The sequence below is a fragment of the Varroa jacobsoni genome, unplaced genomic scaffold (genome assembly GCF_002532875.2).
Source record: "Varroa jacobsoni isolate VJ856 unplaced genomic scaffold, vjacob_1.0 scaffold_657, whole genome shotgun sequence".
Lineage (NCBI taxonomy): Eukaryota > Metazoa > Arthropoda > Arachnida > Mesostigmata > Varroidae > Varroa > Varroa jacobsoni.
Genome location: NW_019213559.1, coordinates 169,613 through 190,564, shown reverse-complemented (window position 1 = coordinate 190,564; position 20,952 = coordinate 169,613). Strand labels below are relative to the sequence as shown.

At 39.5% G+C, this 20,952-nt stretch overlaps 3 protein-coding genes across 7 annotated transcripts; 1 reads left to right on the top strand and 2 right to left on the bottom strand.

Moving 5' to 3' along the window:
- Window positions 1-4,272: 4,272 nt before the first annotated feature.
- Window positions 4,273-6,090, bottom strand: RpL12 (ribosomal protein L12). Its single transcript, XM_022836603.2, has 4 exons — window positions 6,066-6,090; window positions 5,932-5,983; window positions 5,260-5,504; window positions 4,273-4,574 (listed from the first exon to the last, which is right to left on the bottom strand). The coding sequence occupies exons 2-4, from the start codon at window positions 5,966-5,968 to the stop codon at window positions 4,359-4,361; spliced, it is 498 nt and encodes a 165-aa protein (XP_022692338.1). The 5' UTR covers window positions 5,969-5,983; window positions 6,066-6,090; the 3' UTR covers window positions 4,273-4,358.
- A 279-nt stretch (window positions 6,091-6,369) lies between these two features.
- On the top strand, window positions 6,370-13,725 carry Mtr4 (exosome RNA helicase Mtr4). Of its 4 annotated transcripts, XM_086969087.1 has the most exons (14): window positions 6,370-6,513; window positions 7,013-7,111; window positions 7,810-8,041; window positions 8,235-8,511; window positions 8,906-9,417; window positions 9,559-9,868; window positions 10,085-10,297; window positions 10,443-10,687; window positions 10,918-11,253; window positions 11,358-11,617; window positions 11,997-12,183; window positions 12,358-12,601; window positions 12,861-12,959; window positions 13,304-13,725. In XM_086969087.1, the coding sequence occupies exons 1-13, from the start codon at window positions 6,407-6,409 to the stop codon at window positions 12,911-12,913; spliced, it is 3,075 nt and encodes a 1,024-aa protein (XP_086825213.1). In that variant the 5' UTR covers window positions 6,370-6,406; the 3' UTR covers window positions 12,914-12,959; window positions 13,304-13,725. The 4 variants fall into 4 exon arrangements, with proteins under 4 accessions (XP_086825213.1, XP_086825214.1, XP_022692367.1 ...); XM_086969088.1 differs by having other exon boundaries at window positions 8,975-9,417; window positions 12,861-13,725; XM_022836632.2 differs by having other exon boundaries at window positions 10,921-11,253; window positions 12,861-13,725.
- Window positions 13,726-15,147: 1,422 nt separating this feature from the next.
- On the bottom strand, window positions 15,148-20,648 carry LOC111262383 (ATP-dependent DNA helicase Q1). Of its 2 annotated transcripts, none has more exons than XM_022836602.2 (3): window positions 20,548-20,648; window positions 17,755-18,065; window positions 15,148-17,594 (listed from the first exon to the last, which is right to left on the bottom strand). In XM_022836602.2, the coding sequence occupies exons 2-3, from the start codon at window positions 18,029-18,031 to the stop codon at window positions 15,655-15,657; spliced, it is 2,217 nt and encodes a 738-aa protein (XP_022692337.1). In that variant the 5' UTR covers window positions 18,032-18,065; window positions 20,548-20,648; the 3' UTR covers window positions 15,148-15,654. The 2 variants fall into 2 exon arrangements, with proteins under 2 accessions (XP_022692337.1, XP_022692336.1); XM_022836601.2 differs by lacking the exon at window positions 20,548-20,648 and adding an exon at window positions 19,303-20,365.
- Window positions 20,649-20,952: the final 304 nt, after the last annotated feature.

Below are 20,952 nucleotides of genomic sequence, written 5' to 3'. Positions count from 1 at the left end.
CTTGTACTCGATGTGCGGTGTATTTATAAGTCAGCTCTCAGTACATTTTCATAACAGCATTCTCGAGACTACTGTGATTGTTCAATGGCCTGTAAACGACGTTTCAAAAAACCCGTAGAGTATTAACTCAATAAAAAAAAAAAACTTTACTGGCTTTCGTAACAAAACATTTGATATTGCAATAAAAATAGTGCCGTACCTTTTTTTTAGATACAGAGCATTTCTTAGGCAGGTAATACATTTACAAATTACTCTGTCTTCTGTGGGGTCAAAAAATGATCTTCATTTAAAAAGACACGTAAGACATGATCAAATATGCAGAGATGCAGGAATAACATGTAGTTGCTCATCCCATTTTAAAAGTAAGCCAAATGTTTTTTCGAACCCCTGTTGGGTCTGTACTACGGCAGCCAGCTGGAATTAATTGATAAACTCAGAATCAACTTATGTGTTAAAAAATGGCAATTAATGCCGTATCTAATCATCCTTGAGGTACAATATTTCACTAAATAATAAAATGCATGAATAGTAAGTTTGTGTCATAATCTGCTACAAAACATGGATGTCTGATTTTTTTGATAATTTTTTGCTGAGCTGTTGGATTATTTTTTAGGACAGTTTGTGTGTAAGGTTGAACCGACTTGACGAATAATTTTTTTCGTGTGGAGAGGAGGTTAAACATATCCATACCGATCATTTGTGTAGTTAAAATGTTTTTAGTTTTGCATTCGCTACTGTCATTAAGCCGGCTAGTAGCTCCCAGTGAGAAACAGTGTAGCTGCGCCCAGCGTTGAATCTAGATCGCTACGTGCCTTAGATTTAGTAGGCAAACCCTTTTTCGCACTATCACGGGGACGAAACAAATTACCCTGCATTTAGTTTCAATATATACACTAAAATAAACAATAAAGAAAATGAAGTAGTCCTGAAACTTTTGTTCAACTGAATCGTGTTACGGTTAAGTGTTAAGAAAATTTACAGCGTCACTTCGTCTAGAGCCAAACTTCAAATGAAAACCTGTGTTCAAATTACATAGTTATCATATCACGCAAAATCTTGTAACATAGAAATAATTGTAACGTGAAGACCTGCGATCGATATGTGTTTATGTTTACAGTTGTATGAAGTGCTAATCTTTTGTTGATGGCTAGCCTCAAACGCAGTGGCTAGATTTGTCATTATTAAGATTCATTCATTATTAAGTCAAGTCATTATTAAGATTTGTCGAATTAAGATCAGTTTTATTGCTTTTAGTTCATAAATCATTGTACTACCTATGTAAGGACTGTAAGGCTAGACGTTTTGCATAGATTGCCAGATTCTATCAGTGCTGTGTAGGTATCGCATGCTGAGCACATTTCTAACGACTTTTCTATGAGACTGATGGTGTCCTTCTATAATTGGCTTTGGATATACATATGCCACATGAGAGGTGTAATTAAGCCAGTAAGTAGTAGATGTTTTTTGAAGATTGATTAGCAACAGGTTTCTCAAATGGATATATATGTATATATAGGAAATATATATATGTATATATAGGTTTTATGAGCAAACAATCACACTCATTTTTTATTGGTTGAGTGGATCATCGAATTGAGTAGTATGATCGTACAAGAGTTCTTATCTCGTCCGTTGTCTCCTTAAGGACTTCGGTTTATATCTTATTCAATTAGTATTTTCAAAATTCATCTCAAAGTCGATGCCTGTTTTGAGACAGAAATTGTTTGCACCTAGCCAATCGTCCATTTTTCGTTGGACAATTTAGTTAGTTGTTTCATATTTTTGTCTCTTCATCATACAGAATGCATCATACATACCATCAACAAGTTGTATTATCTTGATGCCATCAAAAAAATTAAGAGATCATTAATTTACACAAAGAAAATAGATCTCATAATCCGCAATACTCCGTATTCTTTTTTTTTGACGAGAACAAGTCCCATTCGGATGTTTTACCACCTGTTCTTAAGTAACTAGGTCTGGTTCGAAGATATTTACGGCTGTGTTATCTAGGCTGAAAAAGGAAGTTTTTCAAAAACCCTCTACCTTCCTGTTCACACAGTTGAACGCCTTCTATAGACCTAAAAAAGCACAACTGGCATTTTTTCCGTAGCTCGAGAGCTACTCACTTTACAAAAATTAATTTCAGAACTACGAATACTATTGTATTCGATCTAAGACTAAATCTGCCTTTTAAAGGGAAGATATTCGTCCTAAATATTCTTCGTTAGTCTATACGATAGTCAACAAAGTTTATGGAAGCAAATTTTCATTGGTCACGCTTCTAATGGATTTATTGAAATCTAAGCTAGAAGCATACCAGTTCTCGTAATGGTGCAGCGGAAACGCCTGCTAAATTTACCCCAGAATGCGCAAGGAGGAGACCGAGCGTAGACGCACTGCACTTCGTTAAGCAATGTTATAGGCAGCACCGACCGTAAAAATTGAATCATTCATTCAAATCGCAGATTTCTTCGTAATGGCTAAGGCGATAACCGAGCCGCTATCGTAACCCAGTTTTGCGGATGTTTAGATCCGGATATCCCAGTAAAAAACATTTTTTTGTAAATTACACTTATACGAATGTAACTCCACAATAAGTACAGGATGAGACAGAACCGAACGGACAAATACCAAGGGCGCATGGTTACAAGACCATCTGATGCCATTCGTGGTTGTATCCGAAAAAGCTTCTAAAGTGTGAGTTAAAAGGAACCTCAGGTGTTAGAGTATCGGCCTAAACAGGATGAAATGAAAAATAGCGAACACAAAAAGCATTGTATTTTTCTCTCTTGAAAACGGTTGTTGAGTCTTTCAGTATACCAAAGCAATTTTTTTTATAAGATCTAATGCATTATCTAGAAACTTTTCTATCATAAATCTATATAATCTATGTAATTACCCATTCTCTGAAACAATAGGGTCGCTTGATATCTAGAAGAGAAAATCTCTTCATATCTAACAAAAGTCCGGCTATATCTAAGGAAGAATAATTGTTCACACCTTAGATCTAAACCTACAAATAGGTTTGTTCTATTAAGGATTATAATATATTCAAAATAATTCCTTATTTTGCTTGCATTTCATACTTATAAACGGAAAACAGTCATACTACTATTCGAACCTACCAAGCTTCAATAAAATCTGGCTTGAGATTTTAAAGAAGCTTTTATGTTCAAAGTGTATCTTACTCATATAGAATTTCTTTTTTCGGCATTCTAGTATTTATAACTTGCCTCAGGGTTTTAGGCTCAAGACCATCAGATTATTCCTCTCTTGAGATATATTTTATTCGGGTTAGAATATGATTCTTTCCTTGCTCTAATGCACCTTCTTAAGAAATCTATTGTAAACCTGCTTTATCTATAGCTATCACCCTTCAAATCGAAGTGGTATATTTACTTCGCATTCTTGTATTCTGACCCTACAGAGCGTCGCTATTAAAACACTCATTCCTTGGCATTGACTAATATTTATAGACTGCAATAAAAGACTGTGATATCCTCGTAGTAAAACGGCGGTAGAAATAATAATTAAATGTAAATATTGCGGCTATGACGAGCAGGTGAAGAACGGCGAAGAGGAGGTATAGATGCAAAAATTGCGAAAATAATTGCCAAGAAAGTGACAAGCGGCGAAAATATAGAACGAATAGTACATTGAAGGTTATAAAAGTTTATCTTGAAAACCGTGGGATTAGAATGATAGAGAGAATTCATAATAGCCAAATATCTTCAGAACTCAAAGGTGGGGGACGCTATGTAAAAGAAAAATTAGATAAGAGCCACAGCAGCATAAGATCATCTCGATATTCTTATTGAGATCCTAGAGATCACCGAGCTGTTTATATATATAAAAAGTACCAAAGAATGGAGGGAAATTAACCTTTATATGGATTGCTGCCGAATAATTCCTTTTTAGCTTATGATGGGTGTATATTCTAACTTTGCTAGAAGAAACTTTTGTCGGACTTCAACTTCAATTGTTATGGCCTATTGAAATTGTTGTATTTACCCATTTGCATTAAAATCCCTTCAATTTTCCAATTATGGCCATTTCACAATAAGACTACTTATACATATAACAAGCGGATACAAGTACACCCTGGTTAGTTTGATAACGAAAATTATACACCAACAACTTTATATTCTTCTCCATTTACTCGATTACTTTCCGGAATGTCTCTAAGAATATGTCTATCCCATTATCATTTGCAATATGTCCATAACTCAGGCCAAGATTTTTCGTCATAGGATAAATGACAAGACTCCGTTTTACACACCAGCTGTATGTCACCGTGTCCCTGCGTGTCCAGAATTGGCCGCACGAAGGGATTCGGTGATAGGCCCATTTATTTCTTAGTTTTCAGGGATAGTTATTTCGCCATCGTTAATCTTATCAATGATGTCGTGGGGATTACAACCCTCAACTGTGCATCCAACGGACTGAGCCGTTCCTAGAACCTCCTTGACTGTTCCGCGCAGTTCACGAGCCATTGAGCGCGGCCGCATCTGGCGACCGATATCGATAATTGTGTCCAGGGTGAGATTACCGGAGTGCTTGATATTCTTGACCTGTACCCATGCATATAGTGATAAGCGGGACATTAAAACCATGTTAAGCACATTGATAACTAAACAATTATTATATTAAACATGGAATAAGATCGCGGCAAGAGCTTAAAAATACATGTACTCTGTGAAACAGATCGTAAACCTACATACAATACTTATTTTGGTTTGAAGTTGCAGTTCGTCATTAAGCTTCATTCAGATAAGCTTTTATTTGTTGCATTTGTGATCTGCGACCCTTTTAGGCGATTCGTAACACTTACTTATCTACTTCATCAGGTTTTCTTTGAACGCAGAAATTTTTGGCTATAATCTCTGGTGTACCAAGGAAACAAAAAAATTATATCTATGGTACTTTTTTAGGCCATAAAACACCGTATGTTATCAAATCGTTATATTAGTAAATATAAAGTCGTCCAAAATCTGACCTGTCTTAGCGGTAGCTACTATACGGAGACGTGAAAATGGTGCCTTATTTTATTAATTTAAATTAATATTATTTTTGTCTTAAATTATATATTATTTTAGACTCTGACTCAAGCTATGTTCAAGGAGCAAATTGCCATTTTGACGAACCCCATCTTTCAGAGGACGCGTTGACCCTTAATAGACTGTAGATAATATATATTGCATTCTTGTACCAAAATCTATAACATAAATTGCAATTGAAAAAAAACGTTGAACGCACCTTTTTTCTGTCCCTAGGGGGCTCTTTTAGAGCCTTGATAACGAGGGAAGCAGCCGACGGTACAACCTCGATTTTTGCTTGTCGGTTCTGGATCACAAGCTTAACGGTGATTTTAAGACCCTTCCAGTCGCCAGTTCCTTTCGCGATATCTTCACCGACCTTTTTTGGCGACAAACCAAGAGGACCGATCTTAGGCGCCAGCGCAGACGTGGCTCCCACTTCACCACCAACGGCCCTAAGGCACACTTAACGTGACGAGAACAAACACATAATCGACGTTTGGCAAATACCTCATCACGTAATTCATATTATTTGTAGGACGGGCACCAAACGTCACATATGTCGCACCGCATAAACACAACACAAAGTCTTTGGCAAAATTTTAGATAAATCTCCTCATTTAGAAAAATGATATCAGACCACTGTATCCATGGTAATTCGATTCTGAATGTTTCGAATGACATTTTTAGATTAGATGTGTCCGATAAGTAGACTGTTTTGGTAACTTAATGTAATTGCTCTACATAAAGTTCGCGACTTACGTAAATTCACATACAGCACACAGTCGTCTACAAGCTTCGAACACGGTCATGTATCGAGCCTCTGCAGAATAAGCCCGGTTCGTATATCGTCACAGACATCAACATAAAATCGGCGAAAAATTCAACTTACCGATTTTAATCTCGTTCGGGTCGAACTTCGGCGGCATGGTGTCTTAAAGATGCTGAAAGAGAACTCAGATTTATTAAATGTTTTCTCATATGGGTTGATTTCCACAGATTTTTTCACAAAGCCACCGTACTCACCACACGTCCCGAAAGAAAAAGGAAGCTATTGTCGACACCCGAGCCCAGTGTAAACACAACGGCTTCCGGTGCGCCAAAATTCAAATGCTCTATGATTCTAAATTAATTTTTTCCTTTACGATATAATTTTTTTATTAAATACATTATTATAATGGTTCATAAGAGTTATTCAGTTAAATATGCATGTTTAATATAAGATTAGGAAGAGCTGAAGTTAAATGTGCATTGCAAAAGGCTGTTAAACTCTATCTTCCGAATGTTTTGGCCCACGGGTGTCGTTTAGCGGCTGTATGCTAATCGATGGCCAAATAGTCGAATTGTTGGGTGCGTGCAATTTGAAGATGGAGGATCTTTTTAGTGTTTTTGAGAATGCCGGCGCTTCCGAAGCTACTCAGGAGTCCAAAAAGGATGATGGCAAGGAAGTGGCTAAATTGCCCAAGGATGACCCGTGAGTTCCGAGTCTGGTTTTCAAACATTTCACATTTAATACACTGCACATTAAATGCCAAAACTTGTTACTCTCTGTCCACTGAATTGTGAAGACTTATTATTATTTTAAATTAGATTTCAGTAAGCTAAATGGTTTCGTACGATATACTGATTAAAAAAAATTAAAAATCAACAAAATGCGCAGTCCGAACCTCCGTAAAAGGTTGAATTGTTCGATGGGTAATCGACGCATTGCTATTTTATGTTCTACGGTGTCGTGTTTATCTGTCACTGATTGAGTGAGCTTCGGCCCATGGCGCTCTTACTGTGTTTAGGAAATTCTAAATAGCATTAGTAACTTTTGTTTCCATAAGTATTATTTTAATTGAAGTTGAATGCAACTTCGGCGTCTCTGCAGTATATTTTATATTATTAGTAAACTATGATGTTGTTAAATGAGCGTAATATTTTCGAGATTCCCTTAATTGAAAAATTAATTATTCTTATGTGTTTTTTAGGACGGATCTCGTTAGCGCTATCCTAGAAGGTGACAAGAATAAGCTGCCTGAGACAGAGGGACCAGTAAAAAAGAAACCAAGAATCTTAGAGGATTACAAGTATGTGTTATATTCTATTTTCTAATAATTAGCTTGTACTACCCGTGATGTTTCTTTTGTGTAAGTTAGTTAGAAGTGTTTAACTTTTTTTTTGTTCGAAAATCTCGCTTGCCAAACTTATATCAAGCCTTTGTTCTATTATTGAGAAGGAAGATTGGTTTGAAACATTTTTCCGAGTTAACGTTTATGTTTCAGAGTTGTTGTTGTGTATTTTCAAACGGTAACATAAGAACGTCACATGACATTATTAGCATTTCATATTTAATACATACAAAATATATGGATAAAGGTACTTATCAGCTATAATACAACAATTCGTGCGTACAGTCTTGTGTTTATTGGTATATTCTCGATATTAAACTGAGTTTAATAATTGACCTGCGTCGAGTTCGCAAAATATGAAAGTATCTAAACCTGTAATTCTGACTAGGTTTTTGTGACCTGTCTAAAACTAAATTTTTAGCATTTTAATTTCGGCACTACCGTTAGGCATTCCGTCAGACGCCTGGCTCTAAGTACAAAATATACTGCGTTTATGCCCGGGTTTGAACCTAGACCACAACGTGGCCCTAAGATTAGCAGTCAAGTACATAACGCACTAAGCTATCACGGGGACTTTTTGTCGCCTGTCTATAAAATGTTATGTGCACTATGGTGGAATAGCATTGTATGCCAAATTCTTCTTGTGGTATCTTCAGTCCGGATGAGTACGCGTCTCGGAGTACCATTCATCGTGTTGATACGGTGGACTCTTGCTCGCACGAAGTGGCTGTTCCATCTGGGTCAGAATTCGTACCACTTGAAGTGAAACCGGGCCCTCCTGCACGCGAGTATCCGTTTGTTCTTGACCCTTTCCAACGGGAAGCCATCCTATGTATTGAAAATGAACAAAGCGTCCTCGTTAGCGCACACACATCTGCTGGAAAAACGGTACGTGTACCCAGCTTTAACGCTAAGCTTACAGTTTTAATTCAATAGAGTTAGCTCGCGGTAAGTACTACAGTTTAAAGAGGATATTATTTGAAAAGAGAAACAGTCCAGCAAACCTAGAGTTACCTGTCAAACTAAAAGATTCGAAAGGACTGCACAGGTTATAAGATTTGCGTTGAACTTTTTATGGCAGGTGGTGGCCGAGTACTCAATTGCCTTAGCTTTGAAAAACAAACAACGTGTCATTTACACGACGCCGATCAAGGCTTTATCCAATCAGAAGTACCGAGAATTCTACGAGGAGTTCAAGGACGTTGGTCTCATGACAGGCGACGTCACCATCAACCCAACAGCGTCTTGCCTTATTATGACAACCGAAATCTTGCGTTCGATGTTGTATCGAGGCAGCGAGATCATGCGGGAGGTCGGCTGGGTCATTTTCGACGAGATCCACTACATGAGAGACAAGGGTTAGTGAGTAAATTAAAGCGCATTGTTGAAATCGTTTGAACTAGTTACCGACAACCAAGCAGATTTCACTTTTGAATGGCTACCTTTTAATTTAATTATGAATCCGCTCAAAATTAGCAGGTAGGATCAAAACCTTACCGTTTATGAGTTACTCATTATTGAGTTACGAATAGCCTTTATCAAAAATCCGAATTGAAATTTCAAAGCACTTTACCGCTGTCCACGTTTCCTTAATTTTTTTTTTCGGTATCGTTTAGTTAACTTGCTTCTGCCTAAGTCACATTCTATGAAAATTATAAACGATGTAACTACTGATCATTCAATGAAAGTGAATGCAATACTAAGACACGTGTCTTTTATTTTTCTGATGTGTCTTGGCACTTATTGCGGTAGAACGTGGTGTTGTATGGGAAGAAACAATTATTCTTCTTCCTGACAACGTCCATTATGTGTTCTTATCAGCAACTATCCCCAATGCGCGCCAATTTGCTGAGTGGATCTGTTATCTACATAAGCAGCCTTGTCATGTCGTCTATACGGAATATAGGCCAGTGCCACTTCAACATTATATTTTCCCTGCTGGAGGCGATGGACTTCATTTGGTGGTCGATGAGAAAGGTATCTTCAAGGAAGATAACTTCAACCTCGCTATGACAACTCTGCAGAATGCCGCTGGTAACGCCAAAGGTGATAGTGGACTTCGTGGCCGACAAGGCGGTTTCCGCTCAGAGACAAACTGCTACAAAATCGTCAAGATGATTATGGAACGTGACTACAGCCCAGTGATAGTATTTAGCTTCTCGAAGAGAGAGTGCGAATCTTACGCGACACAGATGAGCAAGCTCGACTTGAATACAGCCGATGAAAAAAAACTTGTTAACGAAGTATTCAACAATGCCATGGAGGTAAGAGTACGCCTCTAATGGTTCTAACTTAGGAACAAGTAGAATTAATATCATTCGTTAAAAATAAATAAAGAAAAACAATGCAAGCCTTGCGTGGCGTGGACACAGTTTAAAAAAAAAGTCGTTTTCTTTTACGTTTAGGCGCTTTCGGACGAAGATCGTGAGCTTCCACAAGTGCAACAAGTTCTACCGCTCTTAATGCGAGGTATCGCCATCCATCACGGCGGTCTTCTGCCGATTTTAAAGGAGACCATTGAAATTCTTTTTAGTGAGGGCCTGATTAAGGCATTGTTTGCTACGGAGACGTTTGCAATGGGGCTTAATATGCCGGCCCGAACGGTGTTGTTCACCAATCCACGAAAGTTTGATGGACAGAATTTCCGTTGGGTTACGTCCGGTGAATATATTCAGATGAGTGGAAGAGCTGGGCGGCGAGGTCTTGATGACAGAGGTCAGTTCGAATCGATTTGGCTCAAATTGTTAGTTTTAACTCTATCAAATACTGTACAAGCTTTTATTAGTGACCCGAGTGATCGGAAAGCGCTTTAACAAATGCGTATGTAATTCATATTTCGTAACACATCAAATAACAAGGAATATATTAGAGCTTTTTAAAAATCATTTGTTTCCCTTAAACTTATAATTTGATTAAAATTCGCATCTGAAGGTATTGTTATTCTCATGATCGATGAAAAAATGAGTGCCCAAGCTGCCAAGGATATCGTGAAAGGAGCTCCGGACGCGATAAACTCCGCTTTTCACCTTACCTACAACATGGTTCTCAATCTTCTTCGTGTTGAAGGAATTAACCCGGAATACATGCTGGAAAGAAGTTTTTTCCAATTTCAGAACTACGCCTCGATTCCACAATTGTACCAGAGTGAGTAAAGATACTTTTTTGTGTTCGTTGCCGTTTTTCACAGTGGTCATCAATTATGAACTTACAAATTGCCTGATGGTGTTCGGAGCTACGTTGCCTACTATTGCATACTATACTATACTGTTACGTATTTGTGTTTATACAGGACTAGACGCCCTACAGGAGCAGCTTGACGCAATGGTAATAAACCGCGAAGATGACGTTGCCACGTACTTCAAAGTCCAACAGCAGCTGACCAAAAGTCAAGCTGAGCTTCGCGGATATATAACGAAACCACAGCACATTGTGCCTTTTCTTCAAGCAGGCCGCATGATTCGAGTGAAGAATAAAAACGACGACTTTGGATGGGGAATTATCATTAACTACAAAAATAAGAAGGTCCAAACTAAGGTAAGGTTTTTGCTGAATATAGGTTGATGTCAGACATTGCATAGGATACCCTATAACGACAGAACCTGTAAATTCTGTACTTCAATTTAGCCACTGGCAATATCCGCGACCATAGCGATGCGCATTCAAAATCTTGAGCGATAACTAGTATTTATACAGAGCAGAAAGAGTTTTAGATGAGGTTTTGCTGTGTTGTCAGTCTATTTAAATGAGGATTATTGTTTTTTTAGCAGAAGCATTCAAACTTGTTGGAAGAAGAGGATGTACAGGTTATAGTAGAAGCGTTGATTTACGTATGTCCAGGATCAACAGAGGTCGAATCGATCAAACCGCCTCCAAAGGGTGTCAAAGGCGAGATGCAGGTTGTGCCGATCCGATTGGATCTCATCGAACGGATATCTTCAGTTCGTCTTCTCTATCCCAGTGACTTGCGACCGCTTGACAGTCGCATGAGCGTCCTGAAATCGATCAATGAAGTTGAGAAACGCTTTGACAAGGAAGTGCCGCTGCTGGATCCAATTGAAGATATGGATATTCGAGAGGCACCTGTCAAGGAGCTTGTAAAGGTAATTATAACTATTACTTTGGTATTGCCAAATGTCTCAATTTATTACCAGCAGCCCTAATAACGAATCTTTACGGTATCGTGTCTTGACTTCATTAATTTCAGCAAATTGCCGCATTGAAAGAACGATTGCGAAGCTTGCCGCTGCACACCGAACCGGGTTTGGATGCCCTATATAAGGCATATTCGGCCAAGCAACAGGTGGCTGAACAGGTCAAACAGTGTAAAGCTGATATTCGAAAAGGCAAAAGTCTTCTACAGATGGATGAGCTAAAATGCCGCAAAAGAGTGCTCCGACGACTTGGTTATTGCAACAACGCTGACATTATCGATGTTAAGGGTCGCATCGCATGCGAGATTAGCACGTGCGTCTGCCACCATAGTATAATAATAATTCTCTGTGGACTTGTAACGACCTGTTATTTTAACATGAGCTTGAAAAATTGGCTTACCGCTATCTTATATTCCCGTTTTTATGCGCTTATTGATAAAGCATCGTGTTCTTTCCTTTGAACTAGAATTTTCTATAACTTAATAAACGAACGGAGAACCATTGAATTTAGCTTTATTAGCCAAAGGTTATTATTAGCTAAAGTCGCTAACCTATTCCATCGATTTGGGCATGCAGCATTCATGGTGGTTTCATGAGCAAGCATTGTTGCTATAAAAATATTGAGAACAGTGTTATTCATTGTTGGTTTTCGTACTTGCCGTTTTTTATTTCGTAAATTCTATTACTTCTAGTGCTGATGAACTTTTATTGACGGAGATGATCTTCAACAACATCTTCAATAATCTAAATCCCGCTCAGTGCAATGCCGTATTGTCGTGCCTTGTGTTTCAAGAGAAGAGTAATGAAATGCCGAAGCTCACAGAGGAACTTATGCAGCCGCTCAGGCTAATGCAGGATATGGCCAGACGAATCGCTCAGGTACACTTGGGCTGTTAACAAAAACAACAAAAGCGGACTATTTTTTGGCGACATAATTTTATTTACGTTCAAAAAATTAAACATCGTACGCGAAAGTTCTCCAAGACGATGGAGCTGTAGCTAACTTAAACTACCCAAAGTGTACTAGTTTTTCTATCGGGCACGTTCTTCTAGGTGTCACGTGACTCAAAACTGGAGCTTGACGAAGATGATTATATCGATCAGTTTAAGCCGCATTTGATGGATGTTGTGTTCGGATGGAGTAAAGGTGCGTCATTTGGGCAAATCTGCAAAATGACAGACGCTTTTGAAGGCTCGATTATTCGATGCGTGCGACGACTCGAGGAACTGCTCCGTCAGATGGTGCAGGCGGCCAAGAGCATAGGAAACACAGAACTTGAAACAAAGTTCAGTGAGGGTAAGTGTATTTATTCTGTTATTTTCTCTCACTGAGCCTCTATAGTACCAAAAAATTTGGTCTCAAAAACAACATTTCAGCGGTTCACATCCATCATGATTCAATCTTACAGTATAAAAAAAAAACTGCTCAGTTTTAAAGGAAAACAATCCTTCTCATATTTTTGTTTTCCATCGGAAAGGTGTTTAAATTACTAATCTGAATTATCTATAAATAACAATGCATCGGTTCATCTCGCGGCCGCGTTCATGTTTTACAGCGATAAAACTCATCAAACGTGATATCGTCTTTGCTGCGTCGCTGTATTTGTAAAAAGAAAACAAATCGTTGATTTGAGAGAACTGTTAAAAAAGAACAGGTAAGCGGAAACAATATGTTCACCACGTTTTCTACACCGCCTTGAACTAATTTAATGAAGTGACAAGCTAAATTAGTCCGTATTATCTCTGCTAAAAATTTTTTTTGAAGATGGTTTGGCTGTATGGAGATCCGCTGCTTTTAGCCGCTTCCTTCAGTCTCCTTTCTCTCCTTTTTTTTGAGATGGATCCTGAAAGCATTGTGATAAAACAGCAGTGCGGGATGGTATTTGGTAGCTCCTCTCTACAACGTCGTTGTCCTTGATTATACTCCTTAAAACAATGATAATTCTTGCTGTCAATTAAATTAATTGCATTCTAATAATCGTATAAATGTATCTGATAGTCGCGGTGTAACTTCTGTCGACAGCCTACCGGGCACTGATCTAGAGCATATCTAGAAGGTGAAATCGCTGCCATGTCAGAGCGGAGATCTACTTGTGTACATACTGACCGTAAGGGTCTTCTGAGAATAATGACAAAAAACAAGTCATAAAATTTATTTAGCAAATTTATCGCCAGATGATAGAAAGCGCAGAGACGATTGCCAGGTATATGAGAATTTCGGATTCTAAGTGTATGTGTGGGTGTACATGTACGAGCATCTAACGTACAGTGGGGTTTTCAAAAATCAAGGCAACCATCACGCGCGTTACCCTGAAAAAAAAAAAAAGAAAAAAAGCTAAGAAAAGGAAAATATAATGCCGATACGAATGGAAAAATGGTATGTTTGAGCATGTTAAAAATAAATAAATCTTGCCAGACGGCTAGATTTGTTTTCATTTTAAGCATTTTTTATAGGTAGAAATTAACTTGAAGGGGAAACATACAGGCTTTAGGGTACCAGATAAAGTCCTTATGTAGAAAAATATTTCAAATTGATATATTTTGGTGAGTATAGGTTAAGCAATAAGTTGGGTCAAAACAACTGCCCTATATAGTGCTAGTGGTAGCATTTTACTTACAGTGGCAACAAATAATCCAAACGTTAATGGTCTATGAGACAATAATACCAACCAGTTAGTATGGCTAGAGTACTACCTTATAGGCCATTATGTATGGGAACTCTTTTGGACTTCCTAAGCTTGCAACATCGAAACCGAATGGCTTTCATCACAAAGTCTGTGGTTGTTCATAAATGCTTCAATATGCCACATACGATATGAGATGAACAGGTGCATCCGTAGAAGGCACCAATACCGCGCAAATGACGAACGTATACGCGTAGTAAACGAGCGTATTTATGCGACGAATCAATATCTCTCAACGCATTGGAAATAGCGTTTTGAGATTCACGCATGGTATCGTTGCGGGGCATTGTTTCAGTCGGCTAGCTTCTTTCACGCCCGGTTTTTAATTTATACCACCTCACCCTCATATGTTCCAAAGTGTAATAGTAAGTACATTACAACTAAATCACTGTAAGGCACATTATACGTGCTTTCATCGTGACAATCGTACCGAAAGGACTAGGGGTTTCTCGTCCTCTTCGCCGTCATCACGTTTAAGAACACATCACACTTTACTATCTGCTATTACTCAGTGCGTCTGCACTCACAACAGTCCATGGATATTATTGGTTGTACGCGACGCCTTCGAACGTGTATTTTTCTTAATTTTTGGCTGTTAATGCATCGAACGCATATTCTACTTGTTTATTAATACTATTTCTCAGCACACATAATTCAGTTCTTAAATTACTTAAGGAACTATGTTTTCGAAAGCTGAGATTCTTACCATAATTTACTAATTAATGGCCCACATATATATAAATATACCGTGTTCGTGGATCCGGAATTCACTAACCATATGCCACGCGTTTAGAGCGGGTTTATTTGGCAAACGTAGTTTTATGGATTGTTTGTATTATTATATTAAATAGAATCAGGATCAATTTATAAATATATAGGCAAGCGTAATAAAAAAACCTGTTAAAATCCTATACGTACTCATGTGTATGTAGTCATCACTAGTACTGTGATTGGCCGAATGCTGAAGCTTTATGCGTTTCTGTGGTACTAGATGTTTCTGTCTATGAATCAGATTGAGTTCAAACTAGGAATTTTTGAGCACAGGTTGAGAGGAAGGCTACTCATGCTGAAATACCCTTTACAACCAGGCACTAAACATATCGTTGAAAAGTGAGCTACACATTGTTCTACTACCAAGTTGAATCAAAAAACTCCACTCTTAATTTTTTTTGAGCACGTGACTATAGGAAGCCTTTAACTGCTATTTATTTATTGGATTGTACAAAACAAAGTAATAGTCTTGTATTTCGTTTTGCATATAGTTACAAGTAATATGTACATGAGTATCTACAACTAGAGTATAGTTCATTATATTTTTAATACAACGGTATATCGGATATAGTAAATCGTTTGTGAAGCAACTTGTCTGAAACGATCTCGGTGACCGCCTACATGCAGTTTTAAATTATCTCTGTATCCTCTTTGTTTATTCCCTACGGGTAGTTATTCCTACAATTCGATTCTTTATAACGTTTTATTACACAACGACAATTCGACAGAACAAGCACATTCTTACTTCACAAATCTCCCAGAATACAAATTCTACCCTATATGAAATATATCATTTCCGTTTTATGGCCTGCCACGATCATCTAACCGATGTAACCCGGATTACAGACAATTACCGACCAATCTCAGTTGGTCTTTTTGCGGCCAACATACTAAATTATTGAAGTGCCTGTTGTACAGCAGCTGCGAGTTGGTCCATTGGTGGTGCCTGCTGCTCAGGTACGGGTTGTTGAACGACATGGACGACGACCTGTTGAATTTGTGGTTGTTGCAGAACTCGTTGAATTCCTTGAGTCATGGGCTGCGGCTGAACGACATGGCGAACCACTTGCATCGACTGTTGCAGTTGCTGCAGCTGTTGCTGAAGCAGAAGCTGCTGTTGGTGTTGTCTATCAATCTGTACAGGTTGGCCAGCCGGCTCTTGATGAGTACTGGACTGGCTTTGCTGCTGCTGGTTCTTGATTGGAATTGTTGACCGTTGCTGAATCTCCTGCGGATCCTGATCAGAGCAGAACTGGATCTCATCGTTATTGCCCTGCGGCAGATTGAGTTTAGCTACTTTGCTGGTCGGCCCTTCTTCACCGTCGATGATGACAGCTTCTGCTTGACGCTTTACGTTGGTGTATACTTTGAATTCAGCAGTTTCCCTACCATCCAAAAGTCGCTTTAGCCGAGGGCCTTCAGCCAAATGTGATATGGTCGAATATGGCGTAAAGTGGAACTTTTCTTCCAAGTAACCTTCGCAAAGGGCCCATGCAATTAGATGACCGACATGCTCCCTAACGATGTACGGAGCGTTCTCCTTGTTCAGACGTTTCCTGAAGAGGTCCATCAACTTCCAGCCAGTGACACGCTGGCCCTGCGCGGACTGCTCTTCAAAAATCGTCGAAAACAACTTGATATGTTCGGTTACGTCGAGGATCTGAACCTTAACTGGGTTCCGGCAATTGTCACACATGGCTTCCTCATTCCTGCACCGAATCGGTTCGTCGGCGAACCCCTCGGTCAGGGTTTCCCGAAGAAGCTGCCGTCGACACGTGTCTTTGTCTAGGCAGAATCTGATCATTCGATAGAGATAACGCAGGCCACTTTTATCAGAAAATACAAGAGAAGAGAGACGGAACACATCTTGAAATTTGAACATACAGTAGGCTTGAGCAGGTCGTCCATCACGTCCAGCGCGGCCACTCTCTATATAGTAGTTCTGTAAACTCTTTGATATCGAATAGTGTACTACAAAGCGACAATCACTTTTATGGATGCCCATGCCAAAAGCTGTAGTCGCAACAATGATTTGTATCTTTCCGCTGGCCCATTGTTTGTGCACTTTACTTCGGTACTCCATCTTGAGTTGGTGGTGATACGGTTTCGCTTTAATACTATAATCCTTGACCAGCACCGTTGCCACGTCCTCAGCATCTTTTACTGAGAAACAGCACACCATGCCAGCTTCGTTTGGGTACTTGTCCTGAATCATTCTGGCTATTTCGCCAATTACGTTTTGTCGGCCTGATTCGATGAAGTTCACCTCGTAAGCGATGTTTGACATATCGAGATCTTGTCGTAGCAGTACACGTTTTTCTAGGTTCAGTGCACAGGCCATATCGAATAGAATCGGCTTACTCGCTGTCGAAGTCAATAATAGCATTGGAACCCCAGGGTAGCTAGCCCGCATTGTTGATAATGCTTGGTAATCACTTCGGAAATCGTGTCCCTGCGATGCGCAACACTGTGCCTCGTCGATGACAATTAGTGCTAGCATCTTCTTGTCGTAAGCTTTGCTCACTTTAGCCATGAACTGTTTGCTCTTGTTGATCTTGTCCGGTGTAACAAAAAGTAACATCTTATCTTTAGGTGCCTGCGCCTGTTGGAAGGACATACGCACAATGACATGGTTTAGGTCTTCTTTCGAAAGGTTGATGTGCACGCCAAATGCGGGAAAAGTCGGATCCCTGGCGGAAATTGACATGAGTTGATCCTCCATCAGCGAGGTAAGCGGTGTCACAACGAAGACGAGACCTCGCAAATGCATAGCAGCAAGTTGATAGATCAAGGATTTGCCAGACCCTGCTGGCATCACTACTGTACAGTCGTTCCCTGAAAACATAAGAGTCGCCAAAATAGTGCGAAACAAATGAGTACATTATATTGATATTTCCTTTTGAAGTGCTCATCTAGGGTAGATTAATATCATAAAATAACGCCTCAGCTCAAATTCGTAGCATATGCACGACACTACTGGAGTACGGTCACTTACCCGAGAGTAATGCATTAAGGGCTGCTTCTTGGAGACCACGAAAGTTCTGATAGCCGAACTTTTTATGAAGCAGTGAGCGGATTTTAGTTGTCCACGGAAAATTGCCACCAAGGAACTGATCGACAGGCAGATCATTCTCGCGAGCTGCCAATTCTCCGCGAAGTCGTTCTCGACGTTTAGCTAGTTCTTCTCGCCGCTCACGAAGTCTTTCCATATGACCATCAATTTCGGCTATTTGAGACTCGATTGATTCGAGGTCATCAGAGTCCAGCTCCATCACGTTACAGCCCGTCCGTCCGTCACGCTTGGGGCTGAATCCATAATAGTAAGAAATAAATATGCGTGTATTTAGTAACTATCGATGATGGAAAAACTAGCGAGTATAGTAATCAGAGTAGCAACAAAGCGTCCTTTAGTTTGAAAAGAAGCACCGTCAACGGATATTGGTCGTCCGATTTGGTGACAATGAGATGCCGCTTTGAAACAACCGATACCTCATTTGTAACTTTGTCGTAGACAATCTCGTATAATTTTATATATATATATGAGTAGTGGAAAAACATTGACCGGTGTAGCATATCTCAGGTAATATGAATCGGGCCGGCGAGGATGTTCCTTAGAAGCGGAGATTTGATAGCAGTAGTATGCGCCAAAATATAGAATTTTTGCAAAAAATCGCTATATTTCACATTTTTTCCGATAAAGACACAAAACCTGCCCAGATTAATGAAAAGTTTGTGCTGTTAATAGTCAGGATTACCGCTGTTTTTTACTATTGATTAACCTCCTTAGAAATGACTTAATTTCGCTGCGTTTCCGTTCCATTTTGTAGATGAAAGTATATTCAAATTCTTTGCATCCGATCATGTGCCACCCAAACAGCGAGCCATTTTCTGTAGCCGGCTTTTTTCAAATCGTGTATAACTTTTAGTGGTAAATGTTTACTTCTTTGGTGATATGACGGTTACCCTCGTGTCAGATTGCTCAACATTCTTAATAACTTCATTAATCTCCTGCAATGCCCTGCAATTGATTGACCACTACGAGGAGCTTCTTTCATATTCAAATTTCTAGATTAAAAAGTGATAGAATCATTTTTGGATCGTTTTTTTTATGATAACGCATCTTAACTATGAACAGATTTTGATCAGAGAACTTGATTTTTTTATAAGCCTGGACAGCATTTAGTCATCATATTACTTGCGATATGTACCTTTAAAGCCATCTAAATAGAGGAACTTAATATTTTGATAACCTAGTATATATATAACAGCACGGGAAATCTGCCTGTGATACATACGACAAACGCTTAAAATGTGATTCCGAGAGTACATTAAAGAACCCTTTATTAAATGCATTTAATTCGTACCTTAAACAGAACGTTTGTTTGTTTCCACAAGTTTTTAGGAGAATATCGTTGAGTACATTACGATCGTAATTTAATATTACAATAGTTATTTTTATCGATTTACTTTGCCGTGTCTAATTTTGTTAGAGATGATATTTCGATAATAATGGCAAACGTGTAAATACACTTAATAAACATACTTGAATATCGTGCTCCATTATTGATACTGCCTCGTGTTAGAGGCCGTTCCCAAGCACCCGATTTGCTGCATTTACCGCGAGCTACAAAGGTAAACCCAGCGGGTTTGGCTAAGCTGACCGACAAGTAGCGTCCCGTTAATCATCAGCAAGCCACACTAAGCAGCCGTCGGACTACCAAACACAGCAACTAATCTAGATTTGTCTTTTTGCAGTTCGCCGACTTCTAAATCCGCAGTATCCTCACACTACAAAGCGCACAGATCCACAGTCACTCTTGGTGTCGAACTTCAACACGCGATTAGGCCGTGATATTTGCGATTGCGGGACTGATAATTATAAAAAATATCGCACGTTGATATTGGCGGCCTAGTACTTAACAACGCTTTGTCGAGTGACCATCGCTCACCACAAGGTCACGACTGGCAGGTCGCTTCCAACAGCGGACCAGGTCGTCCATTTATCTTATTAGAGAAAAAGAAGGCAAGACTGAGACCGGATTAGGATCGAGGCCTATGTTCCATGTCATGTTCTATGTGTGTTTAATCGGACACGTATCAAAGGATCTTGGCGGGCTAAAATCGTTATAACTCCACCCATGTATCCGTACCTCCCTGATTCCGGCTCATCTGTTCTAGTCTACTTGTTCTACACGCATCTTTGTTAATATTTCTTACGATTTTTGATTCGAATCTCCATCCCACCAATATTCGTGTCTCTTTATTCAACATTTAACAGCAGGCTAATAAGGCCAACTTATCCTTGACGACTGCCGCCAGAGTCCCACGGCTGTTCATTGCGAATTCGCGCATTTGAAGCGAGTGACAAACCGTTGATCACCATGACGGCCATATGCCTGAGCTGTTATCCTTGAATAAAAAGCCACCACGGAAGTAGTAATCGTAACAGAAGTAGAGGTGTTTAGTCTCGGCTGTCTTTGTTGTCAATTGCCACTAGCGCATATCCTTTGTTTCACACACACAAATCATCTGACGAATGCGTTCACTATGCGGTTGGCGGCAGCGCTTCCCCATGTGTGCGATACGTTCTGCCCGCGAAGAGCAAGTAATCGGTAGTCAGCGCTAGTGGGCAGTTTAATTCGACGTGCTCAGGAAAGGTGGATGGACTGGGAGCGCAGACGCTGTGATTATACAGTGGCCATTGGCAGATGGAAATTTTTGAAAACTACACAATAATCATAAGTAAAGCGTCGGAAACCAGTGGGTACAACTGGCATAAGCTACTTACGGTGACTCGAACGACACACGACTGCAATCAGGTGCTAAGCGAATCTGAGTACAGGTGGGTCTCTGTTAATGGCGAACACTTCATCAGAGATGGGATCTGCCGTGCCACCCTGAAGCAGCTTGGAAAAACTGGCGGATTGATATCTGCACAGATACATACACCATGGACAAGTTTAACCAAAACAGATCACGAACTGAATAACTCCAGATACACTCGGTTTCACGTTGTTTATTAAATGCAAATTTCGGCTAGCGAAAAAATCCACATGATTACTGTCTATATATATTGTAACGGTTCTTACAAGACGATTATTTTAGACACAAAATTCCATAAACAGAGGGCCCGTCCCAGAATGGCGGGTGGATCTTGTTTGCAGCGCGGAGTAGTCGGTTGCCTACTATTTTC